The following is a 25,444-nucleotide window of genomic DNA, read 5'->3' as shown; positions in this document are numbered from 1 at the left end:
ACTGGGCATGTTGAGAAAATGCTTGCTCAGTGTTTGCCTTTGAATAATGAAATAAAATATAATGGTCAGTAAAGTTAAGCTCTTCAGAGTAAATCGGTCCTGTTTTCACTGGAAGGCAGCCTGGATTGCCCTGAAACACTGAAGCCATCTGCAGTTCCCACATCGATTTTCTTCTCCATGGCACCGAACATACAAACCCAGCAGGCGCCTTTGAGTGCTCTCTCAGCCGCATGGAGAAAACAGATAAAACCCTCTGGGCCTCCTGCATGTTCATGTGCAGCCTCACCTGTGTGACACCTGGCTGTGTCCAGCACAGGAATCAGCACAACGAGCTGGGAAGTCTGCTGAATTGGCATATTTGTGTGGAGGGGGAAATGCTGCCAGGGAACTGTGACCTGCCTCTTCTCTGCAATGCACTGCCGTGCAGCATCCCAACAGGAGCAGCATTGTTTTGTGCCAAGTGCCTCGGAGACAGAGGAGACTGTGCCCAACTCGGTGGAAATAAAAAGCAGCCTCCTATTTTTGTTATTTGCTGCTCTAGTGAAAACTGCTTCCCCTGATCCATCAGAAAATACTGTTTTCACTTTTCAGACAACCACAGTTTTGGCCTTTTCAAGTGAAAATACCTGGTGAAGAGCCCCAGAAGGGAGGCGGCTTTCTGCACCGTGCCTGCTGTGCCACTGCCCAGATGATGGTTGCACCAGGAGCAGCTCCCATGCCTCCAGCTGCTGGAAAACTCCATTCTCCATCAAGCCAAGTGACTAAGCAGCACATGGCAGTCCCTGCATCCGTATCTGCATCCCCTGCAAAGCCAGTACTTCTGCAAAGGGCACCGAACCCATCCTCTGGCCCCACAAAGCAGAAGACTGGGTGTCCTCATCACTCCTGCTAATGCTCAGCATGGGAACAGCACTACTGCTGCTCTGCTGCAGCCCTGTGTCCTGCAGAAAGCCACAAATGTCAGAGGAAGATGATGGAGTATGAATTCAAAGGTTAGTCTGTTTTTTCCCCTAAGCTGTAAAGGAGGGAATCACTATCTTCTGAGATGGATAGTACCATTAATCAGACACTGAAGGGAGTTCGGTCCCTTGTACAGTGCCAAATCATCCAGACTTTTATCTTCACTGCCCTGTGCAGACAAATCTGGGCACGCTGGTGATGGGGAGGGGGGTGGGGACAGAGTTATTAGGGGGAGATTTTTGAAGCATAAACAGAATTTCAGCAAAAGGTTGTTCCTGCCATGACATGATTATAAATGAGGTGATCAACCACAAAGAACATTGTTTTTCATGGCTTTAGCTGTTCCAGTGGTACAAGTAAAAAATTTAAAGGAAAAGGGAGGGAGTTCTTTTAAAAATTCCGGATATTTTAATTAATGCCAATAGCATTAAAATATTATGGCTTGAGATGCTTATGAAAAGTCTCTTTTATTCATTACATTTCCTAGACCCAATATAATTAGAATTCTTAACATTCATGATCTCTCAGCATTGGCTTCCAAATTAATGGTCTGAGTAATTTTTTACAGCAGACGACCTGAGCTTAAAAATGAATGTATTGCAGTAGTAAACATCAGCTTTTTGTAAAGGCGGGAGCACCATTCAGCTACAGTTCTGAGGAGAAGAATACCCTCCATTTTCTCTCATCCAGATTTCTCTGTTCAAAGGACATACTGAAAGACTGGACTTTCCCATATGTGTAGGAAATCCCTCGGTGTCACACGTTCTTCCTGCAGGTCGCTTATCTGTGCGTTGTGGAAGCTGAGTGGGCTGTGATGAATGCAGTGGGCACGGGGAAGAGTCCTTGGGTGAGGTGGCTGAATGGAGTCCTGCAGACGTGGCTGCTGCCAGCTCTTGCTCCGTCAACCTGCGACAGTCGTTTAACCCTGACGTTTTGCATGGGGCTGCTAAATGTATGCTGCTCATTTTGGCATCTGCTTGCCAGAGCACGGAGCTCCTGCTGCTGGGATGTGAACCCAGAAAAGCCATGCGGTGCTGGGGATGGAAAGCTGCCGCTTCCCACCAGGCATGGCAGGATCACACGGATCATCTGGCAGCCTCTAACAGTGAGACTCGGGGTCCTGCAGCCCAGTGCTGGTCCTGGACAGCCAGCAGTGCCGGTTAGTGCAAATCACTCTGCCTACTTCCCCGTGTCTCATCCTTTCTCCAGGTCTCTCTCTTTGCTGTGATGGTCTCAACCCCCACCATTATTTTCCAAGACTCAGTCCCCTTCTCACTCTTCAGCACTGGACTTCCCACCTCTGCCCCACTGCCTGGCCCCACTATCTTCAACCAGCCCATCAAACTGTCCCTACCACTCCTTGTGGCTGCAGTTCCTCCTGGAACCTGGCTGGAGTCTCCCCTATGCCAGCATGACTGAATTAATTCCCCTTGTGGTCTGAAAGCTGGAATACAAGTGCTCTTCATGCCCACAGCACAGCAATAGGGACACAGGGAACATCTTGCTCTGATGCTCTAGCCAGGCAATAATACCTGGTAACCTACAGTGTGTGAGGCTGTGCTGAGGGTAGTGCTGTGTGAGCAGCTCTGCTGGGGCTGGGAGGGACTGCCCTGTTTGGGGTGAGCTGCAGGGCAAGGCAAGTGCTGCAGGACAGGATCTGCAATGTTTTTGGATTCCCCACTGCATAAAAAGTCTTTACTGAAGAAGTCGGGTTGGATTTCTTTCAAGTGCTCTCACTTAGCCGTACTTTTACATGGATTTTCACAGCAGCAATGAAAGGAACATCCTTAATACAAAGGTCACAAGTCGGCTAAATTTCTGCTCCCCTATCCAAAGCATGAGGAGACGTGGTGCATCTTAAAGAAGAGGATGTCAGTTCTTTTTCTCTTTTACCATTACAAAACAGCACATTGTTCCCTGGCCTTGCCCTTGGGAATAGCTATATTGTTTTGGCTGAAGCTTTCCAAAAAAATTCAGCCTGAGGCAGATGCCCAGAATGGAAAATGACAAGTTACTGGTCAAAATATGACAGTTATAAGCAGCTGAAAGTAGGGTCTTGTAATTGGGAATGTCAGACGGTCTTGACAGTAGGCAGTGCTACCAGCCCACCGACCTCAGGATTCGTGCGTAGGTGGAGCACTGTGTGTGCCTCCTTGAAGCCCTGGTAATTTTATATGTGCTGCAAAAAGGGGCAGCAGACGTTGCTTTCCTGGGTGTTAAAGCATGGCAAGCGCTGCCACCAGCTTTGTTCTCTATTCAGCTGGAGTCTGCTGCCAGCTCGGCACAACCCCGATGCTGCCTCCCAGACGGGGAAAGGGGACAAGAGCCAGAGCTGTGCGGCCAGGCATGCCCCAGCTCCCCACAGCTGCTGCTTGCTGGAGGAGCTGGTGTCCCCACCTCCTGGTTGCTAAACTGAAGGCTTTGGGAGCAAACTCACAGGGAGCAGTGCAGGTCTCTGCCAGCAGCCCCACATGCTTGTAGGGAAGTGCCCTGTGCTCCTCTTCATTTCTTGGCCCGCTACAAGCGCAGTGGGTGGGTTTGTATCCGCGAGCTCTCTGCCAGCTTCATTACGGGGCACTGTGACTTGAGCTAGGAAGGTTGCAGCAGGCCCCAGCCACTGCCTGCACCTCTGTGGGATGCGATTCCAGTCCCTGGCACAGGGACAACTCCCAGCGCCGCAGTCACTCACCGCACTTTCATTAAGTTTTATATTTAACTTTCCCCCAGCACCTGGGACCAGGAGGAGTGTGTTAGTGTCTCAGAGCTGGAACGCTACATTGAATTACCTTGTTGGTTTATCTGGTCATAATAGCAGGGAAGATCCCACTGCTATAGTTAAGAGTCTGTCAGCATTTCCATTATAAACCTTCTATTCTCAAGAGGTTTCAACTTAGCTGTAAAAATCTGTTTCCGTTGCACAAACTCAGTTTATAACATGGCATAGAACTACGTTTTATCTTTTAATATTGAAAATACACGCGCAGTTCATACTGAAGTATGTGTGTGAGTATCCGAAGAGGTACTGGTCTCCAGCACAGGGAACAACCTGTTCAGCATCGTCTCTTCTTTTCAGCTGAGCTGACAGAACCTCACTCTGGCTGTTTTCACAGATAAGGTAGGGCAACTTGACAATCTCTTCTATTGCTAGCACATTAACTCACTGTATATATAATATACGTTAATGTGAACATTCAGAAGTGCAGCACAGTCAGTGTAAAGCAAAAGGGACGGGGTTTGGCACAAAGGCTGCGTGCCCTTCTTTTCCCTTTGCTCTAGATGCTGATTCAAGGACAATCCCTGCATGCTCTGAAAAAGCAAAGCCAAACCTCTGACCGGCTGCCTGGCAGGGACAGCTTGGCAGATGTGTCATCATGGGCTTCTGTGCTGTGCTCTGTGTGGTGAGAAGGCAGAGGTGCGGCCCTGCAGGTCCCTGTGAAGCACAGTTCTGAGCTTTTTCTTTTCTCCAGACACAGGCTGGCACAGGAGGAGGCCTTTCTGCCAGAGCCTCCATCTTCCTGGGGGGGGACGATGACTGCGAGACGCAGAGCTGTGCAGTGAGCCTCTGTGGTGAGTGTCACAGTAACGTCGGCCCTAGAAATTTCTCTCAGTTGTTTTATTTTCTTCTTCTGGAAAAAATTGCTCCTTATGTTTTTCCTTGGCCGTTCTGGCTTTTGGAAAGTCACGGCATAGCAGTTTATGCCCTGGAGACCCAGAAGTGCTCCCATATTCCTGTTGGAGCTGTACTGCTGTCCGAGTGACTCTGACGAGGCACCTTTCTGTTGGCTGCAGTGCCTGGCTGCCTCTGCTTCCCTCCCAGCTGTAACTCACCTTTATTGCTGCTCATGTGGTGACGCTGCTGAATTTGATGCGGTTTGCTCAGGTAGGGATTTACCTTCAGCTTCCACCACTTTCACTCGAGGTGGCTTCCAAGTGGAGTCAGGGTTTTCTTGCTCACAGCTTTCCTTTCTCTTCTTCAAATATATGTCTTCTTCTAGCAGTTCTGTTTGGATTCCCTCCCTTTACACACTACTACCCCTTTGACAAGGCTCATTTTTCAGGACAGAGGTTCTATTTCTCATCAAAATGCTGGCAAAGATAAGGGCCACATAGGCCCATGGACCAGCTGATGGAAATTCATCTAAATCCCACGCTGACGGTTCCCCACCAATAGCCAGGGCTATGCAGGCATGGCTGCGAGCCCATGATTCAGCAACTTTCACTGATTAATCAAGTCACTTCATTTTTTATGCATGCCAGTTTGCCCAAGGCAGCTGTGTTCAGTCGCTCTCTCGTCAGAACGTTAGCAGTGCTGCGGATGTCACAGGGTTTGTGATATTGATATAAATACATATAGATATGCGTAGGTTTCTGATTAGGTTGAGATTTTGAATACTCTTCAGTGGCGTTCGTTCCGTTGATAGAATCCCTTCTGCACATTTACATGCACGGTGTACCTCTGATGCTGCATTTCTTAATTACCGATACACTTTATCTGAGCAAAACATGTAACGGGCCCCTTAGCATAAATTATACTTGTGTGTGTGCTGAGAGCCCTTCCCAGGTGCGAGGGGATAAACAAGTTACAAAGCACGCACAGCTCAGAATGAGGTTAGGGAATCTTCTCACTTCCTGAAACATTCTGCTGCGTCCCTTAGGAGCAGCAATGCGGAGCAGAAGGAAGCTGCGCCCTGTGTTTCCTGCATGACCTCGTGGGTTGCTGGTGATGTGGTGTAGATTTCTAGATGCTGATGGGTTTGGTAGCATCGTATTCGTGTGCCTTGAGGCAGCTCTTGTACTGAGCAGCAAGGCAGGTTTTGCTGGCAGCCTCAGCCCTCAGAAGTCATCGCCCTTCATGGCTATTGAATAAGGACTCAGCTCAGTGCCATACCCCAAACTGCCCCTTGCCTCAGTACAGGACCGGCAGGAGCTCAGGACACGAGATTCGATACTGTATGGCTCTGCCAGGTGTAAAACTAAGAGCACACCTTAAATTAGTGTGTTAAAAAACGAGGAGGGAATATTGGAATTAGGACACCAGGAGTCAAAGGGATCCAGCAGATATTTGTGTTCGTTGGATTTTTTTTTATGGCAGCAGCATTTGTTGATGTTTATTTTTCCTCTCCCCAGTAGAACTGTGTTTGTTAATAATTCTAATAATAAAACATCCACAACAATGGGGAGATTTGCCAAATTTGCAAAAATTGTGGCTAAATTGAAGAGAAAAAAAGAAAAAAAAAAAAAGGATTTCTATCATCTTTTTTTCTGCTTTCTTTTTCTTTTCTTTTCTTTTTCTTTTCTTTTCTTTTTCTTTTCTTTTGAGCTCTCCATACACCCCCAGCACCAGGTGCCAAGTGGCAGCACCTCCACAGTGACTGCAGCCACCGGGAGTTCAAACGCACCCACTGGCTTTGCATTGTCAGCTGCAACAACTATTGCAAATGAACAGACATCAGAAGGCAAACAGAAACCCAACCCTGCTAGAACCTCCTCACAGATGGACAAATTTGTTATTGTTTTCATGATCTTTTGCAATGTGTTTGCAGGTTTCTACAGCCTTGTTTAAATTCAAGCAAGGACCTTTTTGCACCAACTTTGCAGGATTTCATTTGTGAGTTGTACATTTAATTCTCCACAGCAGATGGTGATGTGTGGGTGTACTGCTGTATATTTGCAACAGATCCCGTATCCTACAAAATTAATTAAGTGTCTCATGTGCCGATTTAAAATCAGAATTGCATTGTTTGTAAAAAGCAAATTCTTGCATATCGTTTTGACGGGACTCGTGCAACTCAAGCACACACTAAGGAAGAGATGGCTCAGTGCTCCTCTATTGCACATGGCAGCACTGCCAGTCCTGCGTGCAGCCAAAGAGCTCAAGATCTCCATGTTTATGTTACTGAAATAAATGTCCTTGATAGTCTTGTGGGGTCTGAAAGGGCGCCGTGCTCTGTGCAGCTGCTGCTGGGAGGAATCCTTGGTGGCCCCTGGTGCAACACTGATGGCTTCTGGGGTGGAATCCTGCACCCAACACACGGTGTGGGTTCGGTCTGAGGGACAGAGAAGGAAGCGGCCTTGTGCTGTGTGTACCTGGGAGCAAAGAGCAGGAGCTGGGGCAAGGCAGGTGATCGCCCTGCTGTGATGTAAGGAGGGCACTTTGCTGGGGAGCAGCTCAGGTAACGGACGTGGGATTTTGATCTTTTGCTACTTCAACGGGAAATAATTTGTAGCCTCTTAACGTTTAAAATAATTGCAGTGAAATTTAATACAAAATAGTATAAGCCCTTTAAAATGTGCCATCTCTGTTTACAAATGTGATACAAGCTCGTGGATGGCAAAATGTCAAGCTTTGTTTGAAATGCAACTGCTTACGTGTGTGTGTTTGCATCCTCTTCCCAGTTATTTCTGCTGAAAGGGTATTTCAGAAAATTGCTAATATGATGATAGATGAACCTGTCTGACATCAGCTGTGGTTGGCTTAAGTTAATTGGGCTTTGTGTCTGTCCCTCTGGTTGCCTTCCTTCCTACAGCCCTTCCTGGTGCATTTACAGGGAATGAGCTTTCTGCAACGCAGAGTTTGGACACAGGAGCTCCCGCAGCTCAGTGACACCCCGCTGGGGTCAGTCTGTGCTCCCTGCACACAGTGTTTCAGCCATGTCTGGTCACACCAGCACTCGTGGTTCTCACGCGGTGGCAGTGACCCCTCAGCACCGCTGGGATCACAGCAACTGCTCAGCATCGGGCTGGGGCTGCAGGGGCTGCGCGCCCTGTGAGGTGTGTGCAGGTTTTGCTTTTTGGTTCCTCCCAGCAGCTCTTGTTTTGCCCACTTCAGAACGCACTGAAGCTCGGCTGCATTGTCTCCATCATTTCTGGGTTTCAGAAGTCAGTTATTTTTAGACTAGAAATACTGGATTAGCCTGAGACGGCAAAGCTTTTGTAATGTTCTGGATCTGATCTTTCATTCCACTCCCAATGAACAATGAATTACTGCTGTGCAGTGAGTCTGGGCTTTGAGCTCCTCAGGGCAGGGAACAAACCTGCCCAGCCCTCACTCGCTGACCCAGCTGTGCTTTAGCTCATTGTGGACACTGATGGGGATGTGCAAGGTGACAGCTCTGCCTGCTCCAGGTGATGGCCAATGGGGGCAGTCCCCGGGGCCTTTCTGTCTCTCTCACCCCAACAGCTGAGCCAAGTGCTCAGTAACACCTGGATGAGACAGGGTGCATCCAGCCCACATGTAGTGCCAATGGAAGCCATTAACAGTACAGGGAGCGAGTCTGCTTGCGACAGACCTGCTGCCGTAGTACTGGAAGCCAGGATCCCACGGCAGACACTCAGCAGCTCAGCTCCCTCCCACCACCAGCCCCTGCCCACCATCACCCCATCCAGCCTCACAAGCACAGCACTGAGGCAGCACACTCCAACCCCCCAGGTGATTTTCCATTTACACGGCATGCTTGCTAATTGCACAGTGATTATCCTTCCATGAAAGGAATATAAAACTTGATTACTTTGAGTGAAGGGTATGGAGCAGAGCCTGTGTTTCAGTAGGAATTTCTGGATCTGCTTAGGCAGGATGTGTGCAGGCAAAGGCACCACCTGCACCCAATTCTATCCAGCACAGGCGAGCTGCTCTCCTAAAGCAGGTCAAGTCTTTACACACCACAGCCAGGACACCAACAGAGGCTTTTTGCTTCTGTTGAACAGGTGTGTGAGCCTTTGTAAAGCTTGTGTTTGTAAGCGCAGTATGTAACAGGGAGACAGGTACCTTACTTCAACAAGATGCTGTAGAACAGCAGCTGAGCCTAAAGCAGACTTAAGGACATTAGGCCCTTTCACAGTCAACAGCAAAACCCCCAGAGCACAGACAGGCTCCTGCCTTAACCAGCCCGCTCCGTGCTGCCTGCTCGCTGCTGCTCCGGCCACGTGAGCTACACAGCAGAAATGAGGAAAAAAATAAATCAGGTGAAGGAACAGATGGTGCGGTGTACCTGGTGGCGTTCTATTACAAGCACTACTGCCTGGGCAGGTTTTGGTGTGTGCTTTTTTAAACTAAGTTAGTTCAGATAAAAAGAAGCGGATCTGTGAGTGTTGAAACCCTGAAGTGTGTGTCTGCGTAGACCTAGAGGTGGGTAAGGTCAATAGAAGGCATGCTTCAGGGCCAAGTCTTTAAACAGAGCCATTGCTTCCTGTATTTTACACCACAGAAGGGGCAGATCGATTTAAGGATGAATAAAGCAAGCCGTAAAATTTAAGAACCAACTCATGCTGGGGCCTGAAATTAATTATTATAATCAACAGGGTAACTTAATCTCACAAAAACACGAGTTTATTAATAGGTGAAGGAGCTGAAAAATTGCACAGTCCATCCAGCCCACTGATATTGTTCCTAATCTGTTACGAGATTCAATGCTGCAGTTTTACAAGGTACACGTTCTCCATTAGTGAATGTTACAGAACATAAACATGAAGTGAATATTCGCATTAATGGGATTCAAACAAGTCAACTGAAATATCAACTGTTATAACACGGTCAAAAGAATTAAATTGGGAATGTGGTCACACACCGTCGTACAGCAGGTATGTACACTGTTCCGTATCGCGTGACATTCACAGCATGGTCATCAGAAAAGTCAAACTAAATGACTTAGAAAATACTAACGCTGAAACTCTCACCACTTTTGTTTCAAGTTGATACTGACCGAGTTAATATTTTTCCTTGTGTAAGAACATCGTATATGGTAGAAACCCTTCAGCATCTCCCACAATCAAATAAAGGTACTGAATCACAGTTACAATTTGGTCTTTGGTGTCAAACATCGGAAACGGCAGATTCCTTCTCGCCTTCAGAAGGAGCAAAAAAAACAATTAATGAATATTCTCAGTCTGGCTCAACCAAGACATTCGTCTGCAAGGACCTCGCTTCTGAGATCCGCCTGACATCTCCCTCATTGCAGGTGTGGCTGGGATCACTACGACAATCTGAACACGGTTAAAAATGTGGAAAGTCCATAGCCATTCTACACACTTTCATTTATTGTCTGGACAATTAAAGTACAAATAATTCAAACACAACAAGGTTATGAAAAAAACATTTACAATACTTTCCCTCAGAAATGATCTAAACTAGCAAGGTTAACATGAAGTCATTCATTATAACTAAAGTATACAACTGCCTGGTCCTAAGAAAGATTTTTTTTTTTAAATTATTATTATTCAGATAGTAAAACACATCGTAGAGAAAAGATTCTGACATGCCTTCCCCACTAATGCTTAGCAAATGCATCAAAACTTTCCCAGCAAACTGCGCTCATTCATAGCAGATGATGTATAAAGGTTTCCCTGAACATTGAATGAGTGTTCCTTTAAACTAAAATCTAACATTGTTAAAGTAAAAAACTGATAAAATTATGATGCAGCCTTTGCTTTAGTTATTTGTCTACTACAAAAGTTTGCCTCTTCAGTGTGAAAAAACAATACTTAGTCTACATGCAGTTAGTGGGTATAGCATGGAAAAAATGCACAAAATAAGCACAAGTTATAAATAACCATAACGTTTTATTACCATTAAGACTAAACTTGTATTGAAAAGATTTTATATAACAAGACAAGAAAAGCAATAGCAAATTTAACTATCAACTAGATTATGCATAGCGAGTAACTGTTTCTAGTACTCAGGGAAGAGCATGACCCTTTTTTGTTTTAAATATATAACCGTACAAAGCACAAACATACTAAAATGATCAGTGCACTGGACATGGGAGAGCACCCCCTCAGTCATTTTGTTCCCTTAGCTCTGTTTTCCCCAATCTGAATTACATTAAAATAAAGACCCAGTTGTTTTCTTTTCTACTGTGCAGTAAGAAAAAATATTCACAACAAACATGACAATATATCAAACAATATTTCTACACAAGTTACCTTGATACCTCTGTCACTTAAGTATCATAAGAAAACATTTTAAGACATATACAAACAAAACTAGCAAAGTGTTACAACTTATAATAAATTAACCAAAAGAAAAAATAACTTTATATATATATATATTTATATTATATATACACATACACACACAACAAAATGACACAATAATATGCTTCTTCCCATAGTTTAAGTAAACAAATAAGTAGACTAGCCAAACTAGCTATATTTGATTTTGGCCATATGCATCACATCGGCAATTAAATAAATAAGTGTTTCAAGCAACATAAACAGTGTTCCAAATGTGCCAACACAGCCCAATTATATTAGCATGGGCCATAAAGTGAATTGGAAAATTCTTAACAAATTTAAAGCAAATGTATTCTTTCTAAACACATTACATTTAACTATGATACTAAGATATGTAAATAATTTCGTAGCACCTACTGCTCAAACCAAGGAAGTTTTTGATCAAAATTAAGTTTTTTTTCTTTTTTTTTCGTTTTTTTTTTCTTTTTTTTTTTTTTTAAACTTTTGTTCTGCTGATATCCCATACTGATGACTTAAAGAAAAACCATCTTGCAACTCATCTCCTTGCTTTTGGGTTTTGACTGTGGGTAACTGCGTGCCTGGGAAGAACACTCTCCCGTACTGTATTTAATATTTTTATTACATGCTATGAAAAGATACGAAGATCATCTGTTTGTAGCCCATCCTTCAAAAAACAATCTACTAATCCAGTTTAAAACACACATCTTGATCTCTAAAAAGTTACCAGTGCAGTATGAACATGACAAAGTTGTCAATTTCCCCTAAATTAGCCAGTCAAAATATTTTTTTCTCAAATCCAGATTCTCTTGTAAAAATTCTTTATATTTTATAAAAATAGATTTTTCTTGAAACCCATTTTCAGCAAAGAGACCACCTCTTTGGCAACATTGTTAATGTTATTTAAATTGTTATGTCATCAGGTATCCCCCTCTACCCCGTTCCCTAACAGAAGACTGTTTAGTTCACATGATACAAAAGAAAAAAGGAAAAATAAAAAAAGTTGCAAAATTAATGTTTCTTTTTTTGCAATTTTTAATCATTCCTCTTTAATTTGCCGGGGGGGTTTACCAATCTGATTAGATTTCAATGCTTTCAAAAGAAGAAAAGAAACAGGAAAAAAAAAAAAAAATCTTTTTTTATTTTTTCTCGCTTTTAATCCCATTCGTTTGTAAAAATTGTTTTTATTTTTGTTTTCTTCTTTTTTTTTTTTCTTTTTTTTTTTTTCAAATGAGTGAATGGTCATCTTAAAAAGACCCACCTTCAAGGAAGGTAGTAAAACTAGCTGGCCGGGTAAAAATCCCTGCACATTGTTATCTATGTATATTATATTCAACAACGACAGCTATGAAAGAACATTCAATGCATCAAAGGTTTTTTTTTTTTTTCTCTAAGCATTATAAAATCCTTTCCTGTTCCTCACAGGATATCCAATGTTTTAATACTTAGGCAACACTGGCTTATAAAGTCCATGGTTGAATATAAGCCTCAAAGAGTTTTTTTTTGTTTTGTTTTGTTCGTATATATATTTATATATATATATTTTAGTAAGTAAGGATATGAAATTCAGGATTTGTGGGTTTTATTGGTTTTAAAGGAAACTTGCAATACTCTGTCTCCTAAACGGTATCCATTAAGGCTGGCAATCGCCATGGCAGCTTCGTCGTAGTTGGTCATGGTGACAAAGCCAAATCCCTTGCACTTGTTGGTGTTGAAATCGCGGATCACCTTGACGTTATTGACTGCTCCGAAGGGACCGAACAGCTGCCACAGCACACTCTCATCTGAGTCGGGAGACAAGTTGTAGACGAAGATGCACCATCCAGTTCCAGTGTGACCAGGGATATTCATTCCGACAAGGCTCGTCATACCATCAATTGTGATCGGGGAGAACCTACCAAGTAAAAAGAGGGGTCTATTCTAAATATATCTCTTGGTACAAGCTACATGGAACCGAGACTTCAATGTAAACAACCGAGTATTAACTTAGGTTCTCAATCCTACCCCTGGAAGATTACCATGTAGTAACCTGGGCCTCCTAACTCCTATGCATACAGGAGAGACCTCTACTAGACAAAGACGACTGAACCTGCACCTAAAGAATTTTCCCTTCAAGGACATCCAGGTGGTGTGTTCATGGACAAAGAACCAGCACAGATGAGCACAGGCGGGGCAGGATCTATGGAGGACATGTGAAAAAGCCTTCTGCTTGAAGCCAGACTAAGTGGAGTGAGACTGGGCCTCACCCACAGAAGCTTTTGTAATCTCCAAGGGCTGCCCTTCTGCAACTGACCTCTAAGTACAGCCTGGTTTCATCTTAATGCCCTTGTATCTATCTAAAGACAGCAATCAGGGGCTGAATTCTGTATTTACCTTTCCTGAATTTCACCAAGTTCAGCTTTGCAAGGTCACCCCAACAGCAGCCAACAGCATAAGGACCACCCCTACTCCTGCACCACACCAGTGCCACCCAGTTACAGGGAGGTGTGCTGCAGCCTGTGACTCAGGTTATTAATGAGGATGTTAAGCAGTATCAGCCTTCAGGATCAACATAATTTTCCTTTCATCAGTTTGAAAAAAAAAATGACATGATTTCTGAAGCTACACTTTTGGGATAAGTTTTAAAATAACAACTGCACAGAGAAAAAGTCTTAATAAAAACCCAGTTTCACACCAATTTAATGATGAGTTTTAATACCAGAACTGAGTAATAATTATTCCTCAGGACTTTGAGTGATGACCGAGGGAATGGAGGGGGGCACTCACAGCATCACTAAGTGTTCATTCACGCTCCAAGACTTCTCTTATAATCCCAACATTTCCACACCTGTTTTGCTATCTGCACATATTATGCAGCATATACTCCATAACTATAAAAGAAGCCGCATACTTGATGGCTACTTCTTTTGACTCCTGATGGCACTTTATACATATTATTTGAGGAAAGGAGATGCTTGGAATACACATTTGGAGCTGAGGGACATCACTGGGGTATTGCTACACTATAAAAGAGCAGTTTGCAAATGCTCACAGCCTTGGATCCTTAGACATACACAGACGTTTGTAAAAACAGCTTATTAAGAACAAAATGACAGTCTTCCTACTGAACTTCACTTTTGCAAGTGAACATCCTTTAGTTTCTCTCCCACATACTGGATCTAGCAGCAATATCACAACGGCTCGTTCAGCAAGGCTCTGCTAACTAGTTTCTGGAGCTCAGGAAATGGGGATGGCAGAACAAAGCCAGTTTATACGATCTTTCTGCCACCTGACATGGTGGAACTGCACAGAGGACAGGAAGGACAAGAGCTTGTACAGGCCAACAGCTTCACGTTCCTTTAAAGTCAGGAAGATGGAACTTAAAGCCCATTGCTGATAAGCACCAGCCGTGCTAGTAACATATGCAAGCCAGGAAAACAGTTGACTGCTGTGCTGTGTTTCAATATAACATGAAGACAGCACTGATATGTACACAATCCTGTATGTGACATTACTGTATAATCTGCACAATGCACAGAGTCACGCTGGTCACGCTCTTCCATAAAATTCTGCGCTAGGAAGTTCCTCATGGATACAAAGGGGAAAGGTTTCATGCAGTTCACTCAAGTTTTTCCCCTGGAAACATTTAGGAGCTACACAGATTTCAACTACCCACATGCCACAAGCACAGGAACTAACATGACTCCAAGAAACACCCATGAAACCAGGACAGGTTTACCATGGCTAGTCAGAACCAAGCACTGCAATTCTGGGGAAGTAAGAAACCCAAAGAACTCCCTGAACACCACCACCTTCTGGAAACTGTTCACATCTGATAGATACTCGAGGCTCAGGGTTCTGCAGTTTCTGGCAATTCATCAAGAGACAAAGGAGAGGGAAGCACAAGGGAGAAGCAGAGCACGACAGATTCTGGTGGTAGGTCTGAGACCACCACCACCAAGTACACAGTAATGAAAACAACACACTGATCAACACAAGGAGCATGTAAGGAAAGCATGCAGCCTGTTTTGAGCACTGCTTCCCTTCCATAAGCAGTCTTGCAACTTCTCTGTACAGCAGAGATCTCTCTGTGCCAGCAGTTAGCAGTACAATCCTGTCCTCTGCTAGCTACAGATATACTTACCGTACCATTTATGGCATGAGCTTTGTAAAAAGAAAAGCGATCAAGCCATTTTCATGTGTGGTGAGCAGACCATTCAGAAGATTAAGCAGTATTTTCTCATCTTATCTGTGGGAATAGCTGGCCATCTTACATCAGGAGTAAGACTACGCCTTTATTTTGCCGTAAAGTTTGCTTGCATTGATGTGTGTCATTAGGAGAAACACTGACAATATCTCAACTCATTTTAGCTGTCAGACATTGAACACACTGATGAAACAGCATAAATGTTCACACATCAGCTGGACTTTCACACACAAGAGCACGTACACACAAACACATTGCTACAATGAAACAGAAAAGAAATCAAGCATCACTAAAATTTCAAAGCATTAAACCTGTAACAAAAGAAACACAGGGCAGATTAAGGTGCACGCAGCTACAGCCTGAAGTCAAACTTGGGAAGCCTGATGTAGGACGATGAAGGTCGTAACTGAGATTTGGACCACAGCAGCCTAATTCCGTTATCAAATCAGATTATTTACAAACTCAAGCTAATAGCTCTGATTCTGAACCAAGCGGACAGGACAACTTGAGTTTGGGCGCTGGTAGCTGTTGCACCTGAACCATTTGAGAAGCCCGCCTGTAAATAAAACAAAAAGGTTGAAAAACCCACAGAATTTGTGTGGCCTCGAAAAGGAACAAAACCAACTGAAGTCCAAACTTAAAAAGAATTTGACATGCTGGTGGAAGAAAAGGAATTAAAAAAAAAATAAAGTTAGTGAATTAAAAAAAATAAATTGTAGCACCAATCTGTGCCAACACGGACATCTGGCAATCTGTGGAATTCTAATTACCTCTTTACGCCATAGGCCATATTAAGCAAATTGTCCAGCCTGAAAAGAGAAGGAGGGTCTTTGGGTTAATGTCTCACAGATGGCAAGATCGCTCAATGGAACTATTATTAATAGTGTTCCATTTTCAAAGAAGAAACGTTCAACAAGTTTCCCACACATCTAAAGAGCCTAACAACTCGTGGCCTGCTTTGTTAAGTTTGAGATGGTGCTTAAAATGTCCATCACTGCATCTGAAGCAGTTTGAATTCACCTCCAGCCTTAACAAAATCCTAACTTCTCCTGGTCTGATTTGGTTTTAACAACATTCACTTTTGGTTTGTCAATTTTTAAGCAGTATTATGAAGTCTTTGCTAATAATTCAACCGCTCACCTTCCAAGGTAACTCGGAAGGAATGACAGTACAAAATGAATGGAACTGAAGAAAAACTTGACTTTAGCTACTTTAACGTAGTCTCCCCACACGGATACACTTGGTAACAATTTCACACTGTACATCAGCCTGAATGACCACCAGGTTTTGCAGAACACATACAATCTGCTTTCTGTAAGCCCTTTACTGACAGAACATTACGCTGTGACTTCAAGGGACACAGCTGCATTGTAAGATACACGAAACATGTGCTTGCTTTTGAATCAGTTGAATTACTTTATGATCTTCATTCATTAACACTAAGCCACTGAAATAACAATAACTTTGGAGTACTTCGGTAAAGCTACTCAGTTATGGAAACATTGCCTTCCCCCCCCTCTCAAAACAGACTTCAGTTTGAATGGTGAGGTGCCTGAAGGTTGTTACAAGAATAACAAGCACATCATGTATTGCAAACACTAGCTTATGTATCAGATGGAATCAATATCTTCAGGATGTATTCAATAAAGGATCTCCAAAGATATCTGTAGAAATACATCAAGCACTAATACAAGGTCTCTTCACAGTGAGAGCAGATATCTTAGGCTAAATTTAATGATACTGCTGCCGACTGGAACAGACTCAGCCTTTTTCCTGCTACCAATCCATTGTCATTAACATCAAAGTCTGGGCTGCATCAAAACTGTAATAATACAGCAGAAAATAAAAGCATTACTCCCAAAATTGCTAAGAACAGGGTAGTCGCTGCTCACTCGATTATCAGTGTAACTTTGTTCTGTCCTCCCTTTTTCTATGAGGCTCAATGAGATCTGATAGTACAGTACTTCAGCTGTTTTAGTAAATACAACATGACTACTGCTGTCAGCACATTTTCCTCCTCATTCTCCAGGAAAGAATATTTAATTTTACAAAGAAAATCAGGTCAGCCCACGCAACTAAAGCACATTTCTCCTGCACAGCACCTGCCCCACATCGTCGTCGCTGGTAAAACTTCAGTTCTTTTCCAGGTAATTACCTGAATCTCTGAGCCTGGTGGTGAAGCGGTCCAGGGTAGCGTCTGTTGGGAGATTGATACAGCTGTGAAAGGAGTGCCTGGCTTGTTTTCTGGCTGGGGTTATTGGCAAACTTCACAGTAATTGGTTCCGTAGCACCGCTAGGCTTCTGGCCATTTAGTCCCTTTATGGCTTCTTCCGCCTCTATTCTCTTATCAAAACGGATAAATCCCACACCTCGAGAAACCCCTGGGAAGCAGAAACATGCAAACAAATGAATACATGCAGGAACAGCCTCATCTACACCACGATGAAACAGAACGTTCATTTTGATTTACCGCGCTGCTTGCAAATGAAGGTAAGTCTTACAATAAAGAAAAACACCGTTCCCCAGCCGTGTTCTTTGCAACCAGACCCTACAATATTTAATATAATTATTACAAAGAAACAACATTGTGTTTTCCAGCCCCTCATTAAAGCAAATAACCAAGTACAACACTAAGCAATAACAACTATAGAGTACTGGGTTTATATCTGAAACCAGAAAAAAAATCACATCTTAAACCCAACCAGCAGCAAGCATTTGCAGTTTTGCCATCCGGAAAAGCATGCACGCATCAAGGAAAGTTTGTTTTTGTTTAACCTGTGACTTGATCAACCAGAATCCGTGAGGTGATGATGCGCCCATATTGTGAGAATAACTGCTCTAATTCTTTCTGGGTCATCGTTTTCGGAAGGCCGCTGACATACAAGTTTGCATCTCTGATTGATGCTGAACTTGGACGGGCATACGACACCTAGGGATTGAAGAGAAAGAAATACCTGTTAGTAAGCAAAGCTGCTCTTTGCATTTTAAAGACTGATTTTCTTTTCCACAAGAATCAACTCTAAATGCAGTAGGCTGAACAGCCCCAGCGCTGAGGTGCTGCCTGCCAAAAAACCAAAGCAACCAAACCAGGAAAGGTTACGAGAACAGAGGTGGCTGCAGACTGACAACAACGCGAGGGCTCTTTAAGCACAGGCACAAAATCGCTATTGTTCAGAGGTAGATTAATGTGTGACCTCCTACGCACTGCTCTGTAAATTTACCCCCATGAGTTGTGGGTGTAAAGGATGATGCGCTGCATCCAGCGTGCAATAACCTTAGAACACGCACAGCATCCTCAAGTTCTAGGGTGCTTCTCTTCAAGTGTCTGAAACAGATCAGGTTATTGTCAGAGTGATCTTTTGTGCTCTCTGTATTCTCACCCTGAGCTGGCAAAACCTGCTCCCGATGAACAGCAAAGCACTGCTGAAATTCAACTAAATGAACATCTGCTCAGGGAACTGCACGCTGACACTCGTTGTCGTATCTGCAGTTTATCACAAGAAGTTCCCTAGCGCTGTGAGCCCAAACCAGACCATAAAATATTATGGCCAAATAAACAAGAAAAGCAAGCTGAGGCACTGCATGTCCGCCATCAAAAAATTATTAAATCAAATCCTTCAACTGCTCTTCTGCCTACAAGAACACAGCCAGAGCTGAAAGAAAAATCTGATCTACAAATTGCAATCAGACCTACAAACTGTAGCACGTGCATGAAAAGCCCTCTGCGCTATTAAGACATACACATTTAGCATAACAAATTGAACAAGAACGCTTCCCGGATAAGGGCTAACTGCAAGCATTCAGCACAGAGCAGGAGGAATTACTTTGCAGCACATCCGAAACAGAGTCAGATCTAAACCTGAATATCTTGTGCTTCATCTTGATTTAAATATAAACAGATCAGTACATTCCTGCATCACATCTTAAAACGCCTTCTGGAAGAAATGAGGGGTCCTGTCACAAACATAACACTCTCAGTGATTGTCTTTCCCTTCTTCCCCAGCCTCAGCCCCAACACAAATGATGTCAAATGGATGTCTTTGTGTGTTTTATGTGTCAAAGAGTTGTCTTTATGCGCTCCACACCTAAAAATAGATGTTGACTCAACACAGAAAATGATGTGAATGACTAATATTTGCTTCCACTATCTTCTGCACATAATAGCAGACAAACTCAAGGGTTTTCGTTTTAGTATTTTTGGCAACTTCTTTATAACTTGCACATTTATACATAACCTTTTCAAACTAACATTTTGAGAGATGGCTAAAAGGAGGAGGTAGAAAAATTTTGGGAAAGAGATGGAAAAGAAGGTTAAATAAAACCTTTGCATTGACTGAGACAAGCACAGGGGAAGCACAGAGGCCTAACAAGCTGGGAAACACTAGACACAGCGCTTGAGATCAGTTTTGCTGTGTGGTTTGGTGGCTTCACACTCATCCCTCAGGCAAGTATTGCTGCACAGCCATGGCATGATCTGGAATGAGCTCTGGAAGACAGGCAGGCCCAGCCTCAAAGCCTGCCAGAACTGAGAGACAGGAGTGAGGGATGGGACCAGGGGCAGCATTTGGGTTTCAGAGCACAGCAACGTAGCAGGCTGGAGGACCAGCCCCACACTGGGTGCAGAGCATGGGGCTGAGCCCATCTCCTGGCTGCCCACAGCCAGACCCACCCACACCACAACATCGGGCCAAGCAGAGCCTGTCCGCACCCTGCAAGCACGTTACCTTAAGATCCAGACACCTACAGCTTAACCTGCTTCAAGAATAACAAACTAAAAAACACTTAAGAGCCTCTCTGGAGCAGGGCTGGGGACCTTTCCTATTCCTCAAAACCAAGCACTGCAAAATTAATAAAGTTTCTAGGAAAACAGCCAGGGGTTTCCTTTGGGTTTTCTCACTCTGGCACATTCATTAACCAAATGCCACATTACAGGGAAGATGAAAAGTACTGGGATATGCAAAAACACCACTTCCCAGAGCACCGAGTGCCTGACATTTTATATATAAATACATACACACACCTCTACACAGGGGGGAAAAGGAAAGGCTCAGCTCTTTTCTTGTGGGCTATGCAGAAATGCAGAGCTAAGACACTCAGAAATTCATCTCTCAGTACATGCAAGACACATCACTCAGATCTCATTCTTATTTCCCCCTGCAATCAAACACTCAGGTTGCAGGGGAGCCTGGGCCAAAGAAGGTAGCTGCCAAAAGTAACTCAGCTCTCTTTAATATCAAGGAGAAAAGGTTGCAAGCTGAACGGACACGAGGCAGTCGTGTCAATTATTTATCTCCTTTTGCATCTTTTTCATCTTCCCTTTCAGGGCAGCCAATGACAAATCAATTGGTTACACCACACCATCCTGCTTTCAAGTTATTGCTCAGTCAGTGCTGAGGATGGGAAGTCTTCCCATGCATTGACTACCTAAGGAAGAAAACATCCATCCCAACACTCCCTCCATCTGACCAAAAGAAATGTGTACTATGGAAGTTAAAATGGCTGCCAAAATCGGCTCTCATCACTATATAAGCATTCAGGAAGAAGGCTGCACTAATTCTTCATATTTACATCAATTGCTCTCAGCAGTGTTAATGTCCCCTTAATGAAACAGCCTGTTGAAAACCGAATATTGGAAATCTCAGCCACAAAAGAAACCAGCATGAGCCAAAGTACACCAAACTGCTGCCTGAACTGGGCATTTCTCAGCACTCAAGTGTCTGCATGTTGTATGGACACAACGCTGCATTTCACTACTTAAGACTATATTCTATGTTCTACTGCAAGGAAGGTAAAATACCATCTGATTCATTTTATGGCTTACCGACCTCCAATGGTAGTTTCTAAAGTATACAGAGAGTAACTGTGGAAAACAGTATCCTAGCTAGGACCTCTCATCTGTGAGCATCAGCCTATAAGGGCTTCTCTCCAGGATGAGCTGCCTTCAAAAGAAGTCTAGGCTGCACTGCTCCCTAAGAACACTACTGGGGAGATACAGGGTCCAGTCTTTCATACCTTTCACAGTAATGAACCATTTCTTTTGCTCAGGAGCAAAGAACAATCTCCAAGTCAAAGCAATTACCTTCCCTAGCAATTCCATACTATTTCCCAATGCAGACAACTTTCTGAAAGACGTCTAACCTCCAGACTTTCCAGCACATAAATTAAGTCTGGTCTTTCCAAGTCAGAGAGCCTACAAAGGTACCTAGTGGCACGAATGCATTCCATTTGTCTCCCAGGGCACAGCTCTGGATGTTACCAGCCACCATTTCAAGAACGATGCTCCTAACTGCTTCGCTGCTGTTTCTCTTCAAAGACTCCTTCAGCTCCAATGCTAACCCTGGACTTGTCAGAGTTCTCGTGTAAGGAACCAGAGTGACCTCCTGGCTGCCACCTGCTACAGAGAGCACAGGGCTGTGAAGTGACACCCTGGGCAGCCTTCAGAAACTCCTGTGTAATGTCTTCAGAAGTACTGAGCTTTGCTGTGACCTTAAAGGTGTTTCTGAAAGGCTTTGTTTTGTCTGTGTGACAAGCTCTCAGATACAGGATCGCTGATGTGGTTTGGGGGTGAGTCACTCAGTTCTCATGCGAGGTCCAACTATCCAAAATGGATCAAACCTGTCCTGTGTCCCCCGCTTCTAATGGCAATGGTGGGCACTGGAGGCGCTTTAACAGAAGCGGTCAGAGCTTCACACACGTACACAAGCACAGTCTCACTTTCTGACCATCATCTTCATAATGCCAGACAACTCACCACGGCCACAAGAGCCTCCTTCCTCACAGCCACTCCATCATGCCTCAAATCCTGAGTCAAAACTCAGTCAGAATTCACTTGCCAGAACCAGCCCAAGAACTACCATCTGGAATACCTTCGTGTCAGAGGCCCTGCTTCCTCTCCTCTTCTTAGACCTGGACTGGGGTTGGCAGGGGAGCAACGGGGATTTTTGGAGAATGACAGTGCACTCCACCACACGGCAATTCAATGGTGTTTTGCAGGGACTCGTGATTGCTGGTAAGATGCAACGGTCTATCCCAGCACTTCAGGGAAAGCATCCACAGATGACAACCTACGGGCACTCCGGCTGTATCAAGAGCTGGGCTGGGAAATAATTGCTCCAGCTCCACAGAACGAAAAAAGAGCTCATTGGCAAAACTGAAGCAGTTAAAAAAGACATTTCAATTAAAAGCAGATGCACAAAACTACAGGTAAAGACTCTCTGGTGCCCGCTGAAAGCGGCAGAGCCAGATCTGAGCCTTCCAGTTTACCCCTGAAAGGTCCTTTGAGTCACATCATCGCTACAGGCAAAGGGATTTGTTAACCAGCACTGAGGTCCAAGCAAGAATGCAGACAGAAGCCCTTAAAGAGCAAACACCGCAAACTGTCACAGCTTTCCAGATCTGAAAACTCCTTCCACCCAAGGCTTTTTAACCGAGCAGTGCAGTTGCAGCACACACCTCTTGTGACCATTCTAAGGTGTAGAATCTCAGGATAAGCCATTACCTCAATGACCAAAGGAGGTGCAGAGCAGCCTTGTCCCAAACCTGCATCTGCACATCCTGTAACTTGAATTTTCAGAGAAGGAAGGTGTGCACCACACACTGTGGCTCTGTGGAGCAGCACACGCAGACCTTCACAACACACAGCCAGCCTCACCATCCCTACACTCACCTCCTGACATCCCCACAGCCCTGCTCAGACCCACCAACAGCTGTTCCTTCCACAGAGGGGACCACAGGCAGCTGATCCCTGGTTATCCTACAGCAACAGGACGGGCTGCAGCTTGGCAGACCCCACAAGAGCTGCACAGGCAGGCAGACAGCCTGAATGTTGTAGAAATACTCGGCCTTTAGAGAAACACCAGAGCAACCAAACAGCCGAGTAGTAGCGCTGTTACTTCACAGCCAGAAAATACGGGAGTATTTTTTCCCCACAGACCTATTTGCTGTATTTTTGACTACCACCACCCTGTCCTCTCCATCAGAACAGATTGGAGTAAAGCAGAAACAAACATACAAACAACAGAAAAATAGCAGCAGCTCCATCCCTTGTTATTTCTTCACTTAACTGAAAATTAGAATAGCCTAAGATGCAGAAGCAGCCTCTGACCAGAGAGGAATGATGCTATTTCTTTGGTATTAAGTCCACCAAAGCTTTAAGATAGAAGGAATTCAGGGCTCACAGAACCCAGCACCTTCTCCCCTCACAGAGGGCTCTTTCCACTCCAGCACTTGGCACAGCATGTTACTTGCTCCTGTGGGAGAAGAACAAAACAAACCTATTTCTCAGACGACAGAGAAAAGGAAGGAGAAGGGGCCATAAGACCACACCTCAGGTGGTCAGCTGCTACCTTTTTATTTCAGACCCATTTTCAGAATTCTGTTCTGCCCTTGTTCCAGCATCCCCCAACGTGAACCAGGTCACCTGAATCACCACTAAATAGCAGAACACCTCCTCTGTGTCCGTTCAGATGCCGCCCGCTTCTTTTCAGGGCAATGTAGGATTTCAGCCCCATGCACCACACACTGTTTTCACATACTCGATGCAACTGAATTGCGAGGCAATCTTCAACAGCAGCAGTGACCTTTCATATGCTTTTATGGATGGGCAAATTTGATTTCTAAAAATAGATTCAATTTCTGGAATATACATTTACTTCAACACAAGTTGCATCTTCCCTCATTCTAGATTATTTCATAGAACTACACCAACCTTTAGCTGTAAAAATGAAGCGAAGCCCTTTTCCCCCCCCATCACAAAATGAGGGTGCTATGAAACGGCATAAATAACACATGCCCTGCGATCGGCTGAGGAGGAACATAACGCATATAACCTATTACCACCAAACGCCTAACACTTCCTTCAATGCTTGCTTCCCCCTAACACATCTCTGCAAACAGTCACCTCTTGACTTTGACTTGAAAGGGCATCACTGACTTAAATAAAATGCACATCAATATTTTAGCTGCCTCAGTGAAAAGGGATTATTTATTGTAACAATGAAATAACCAAACGCGTGCCTTTCGGTTATTTCAGTCTGCACATCTGAGAGCGGGCTGTGCTGGGCTGTTCTGCTGATGCTGCTGGAAGCCAGATCCTCTGGAGCCAGCATGGCCGCTCTGCAACACATCATGAGGAAGAGAGAACATTCAGCTGCCATGAGATGTTACAGAAGTGAGAAGGACAGGATCTGGGGACACGTGCAGAACTGGAAGCTACTGAAATTATTATTTTTTTTTTCTTCTCGTCAACAGGAATTAAGGCTTATGGGGTCAAAAAGCAAGTGCAAATGTGACCCCCTGGAGCCAGCTATCACCCAGCCCAGGCACACAGACACAGGATTGCTGAAGCAAGGAGATGGGAACAGCTAGCAGGGCCAAGGTGACCTTGGTGTGCAGAAGCAATCCGTGCCTCTAAAAGGCCTTGCGCAGCTTATTTAGGTGAACTTGCTATTCAGGCAGCTGCCAGATAAAACAGCTGAAGAAATACTAGTGCAGGCAGTGGCTACCCAGCATCCGCAGACAGGCAGAGGCCGAGGGCTCAACCCATCTATCAGCACTGCACTACAGATCCATTCTGCAGAACAAAAGCTGAGCCATGCTCACAAAGACAACGGCATAAATTCACGCTCACTGCTTTTCCCATTCAATGGGATTTTAGTGTTTAACTTATTTTTAGCCTAAAGGACTATATGCCACCAAGTCTCTCTTTTATATGTAATCTGAGAAACTTTTAAACTGCATTGGGGTGAGCCTTTAATAACTGTAAGTTCATCTTAGCTAGACTGAAGTAACAGGCTGTAGTAATCAGGCAGAAGAGCTCCAGGAGACAGCATGCTCCAGAACATGGCAGGGAACCCCACTGTGTTGTGGCGCAGTGCTGCATGGGGAGCAGGGGAACACTGCGGTGCTGCGTATGGCTCTGCTGCTCCAGGGACATGGCTGGTGGCAGGGCACTGCTAGGACAAGGAAAATGTGGTTCACTGCTCGGTGAGCACCAACACAGGAAAGTCTCCTCCTCTACAGCAGCACCAGAAAGGCAGCCCTCATCTGAGAAGAGTTTCCTAAATGAGCAATGATACAGCTAAGAAACACAAAAAGCCGTGGGTAAGGTGAGGTAGCCACACACAATCCTGCAATTAACAACAGGGTTAGAGGCAGCTGGTTTGGTTTCCTTCTTTAAAGGTTGGCTACTTCAAGAGAAGATGCCTTCAGTTTGGTTGTTGGTGATAGCATTAATATTTAAGGGCACATTAAAGAAGTCTACACAGTTCCTCCCATCTCCAATACACATGGGTTAGGTTGATCTGTGCTTATTACTAGATTCAATGGCTTTTA

The 25,444-nt window shown here is 44.3% G+C and overlaps 1 protein-coding gene across 9 annotated transcripts in view; it reads right to left on the bottom strand.

Annotated features, from left to right (window-relative positions):
• Positions 1-11,406: 11,406 nt before the first annotated feature.
• ELAVL4 (ELAV like RNA binding protein 4) overlaps positions 11,407-25,444 on the bottom strand; it is a 70,643-nt gene continuing 56,605 nt past the window's right edge. For all 9 annotated transcript variants that reach the window (XM_072342650.1, XM_072342652.1, XM_072342649.1 and 6 more), the window contains exons 4-7: positions 17,888-18,041; positions 17,268-17,493; positions 15,883-15,921; positions 11,407-12,820 (exon numbers count right to left, since the gene is read on the bottom strand). In XM_072342650.1, the coding sequence (XP_072198751.1) occupies positions 12,493-12,820; positions 15,883-15,921; positions 17,268-17,493; positions 17,888-18,041 (747 nt within the window). In that variant the 3' untranslated portion in view covers positions 11,407-12,492. The remainder of the gene's footprint in view (positions 12,821-15,882; positions 15,922-17,267; positions 17,494-17,887; positions 18,042-25,444) is intronic.

This window comes from Excalfactoria chinensis, chromosome 8 (assembly GCF_039878825.1).
Source record: "Excalfactoria chinensis isolate bCotChi1 chromosome 8, bCotChi1.hap2, whole genome shotgun sequence".
Lineage (NCBI taxonomy): Eukaryota > Metazoa > Chordata > Aves > Galliformes > Phasianidae > Excalfactoria > Excalfactoria chinensis.
The sequence above is the reverse complement of the archived record's forward strand: the minus strand, read 5'-3'. Positions and strand labels throughout refer to the sequence as shown.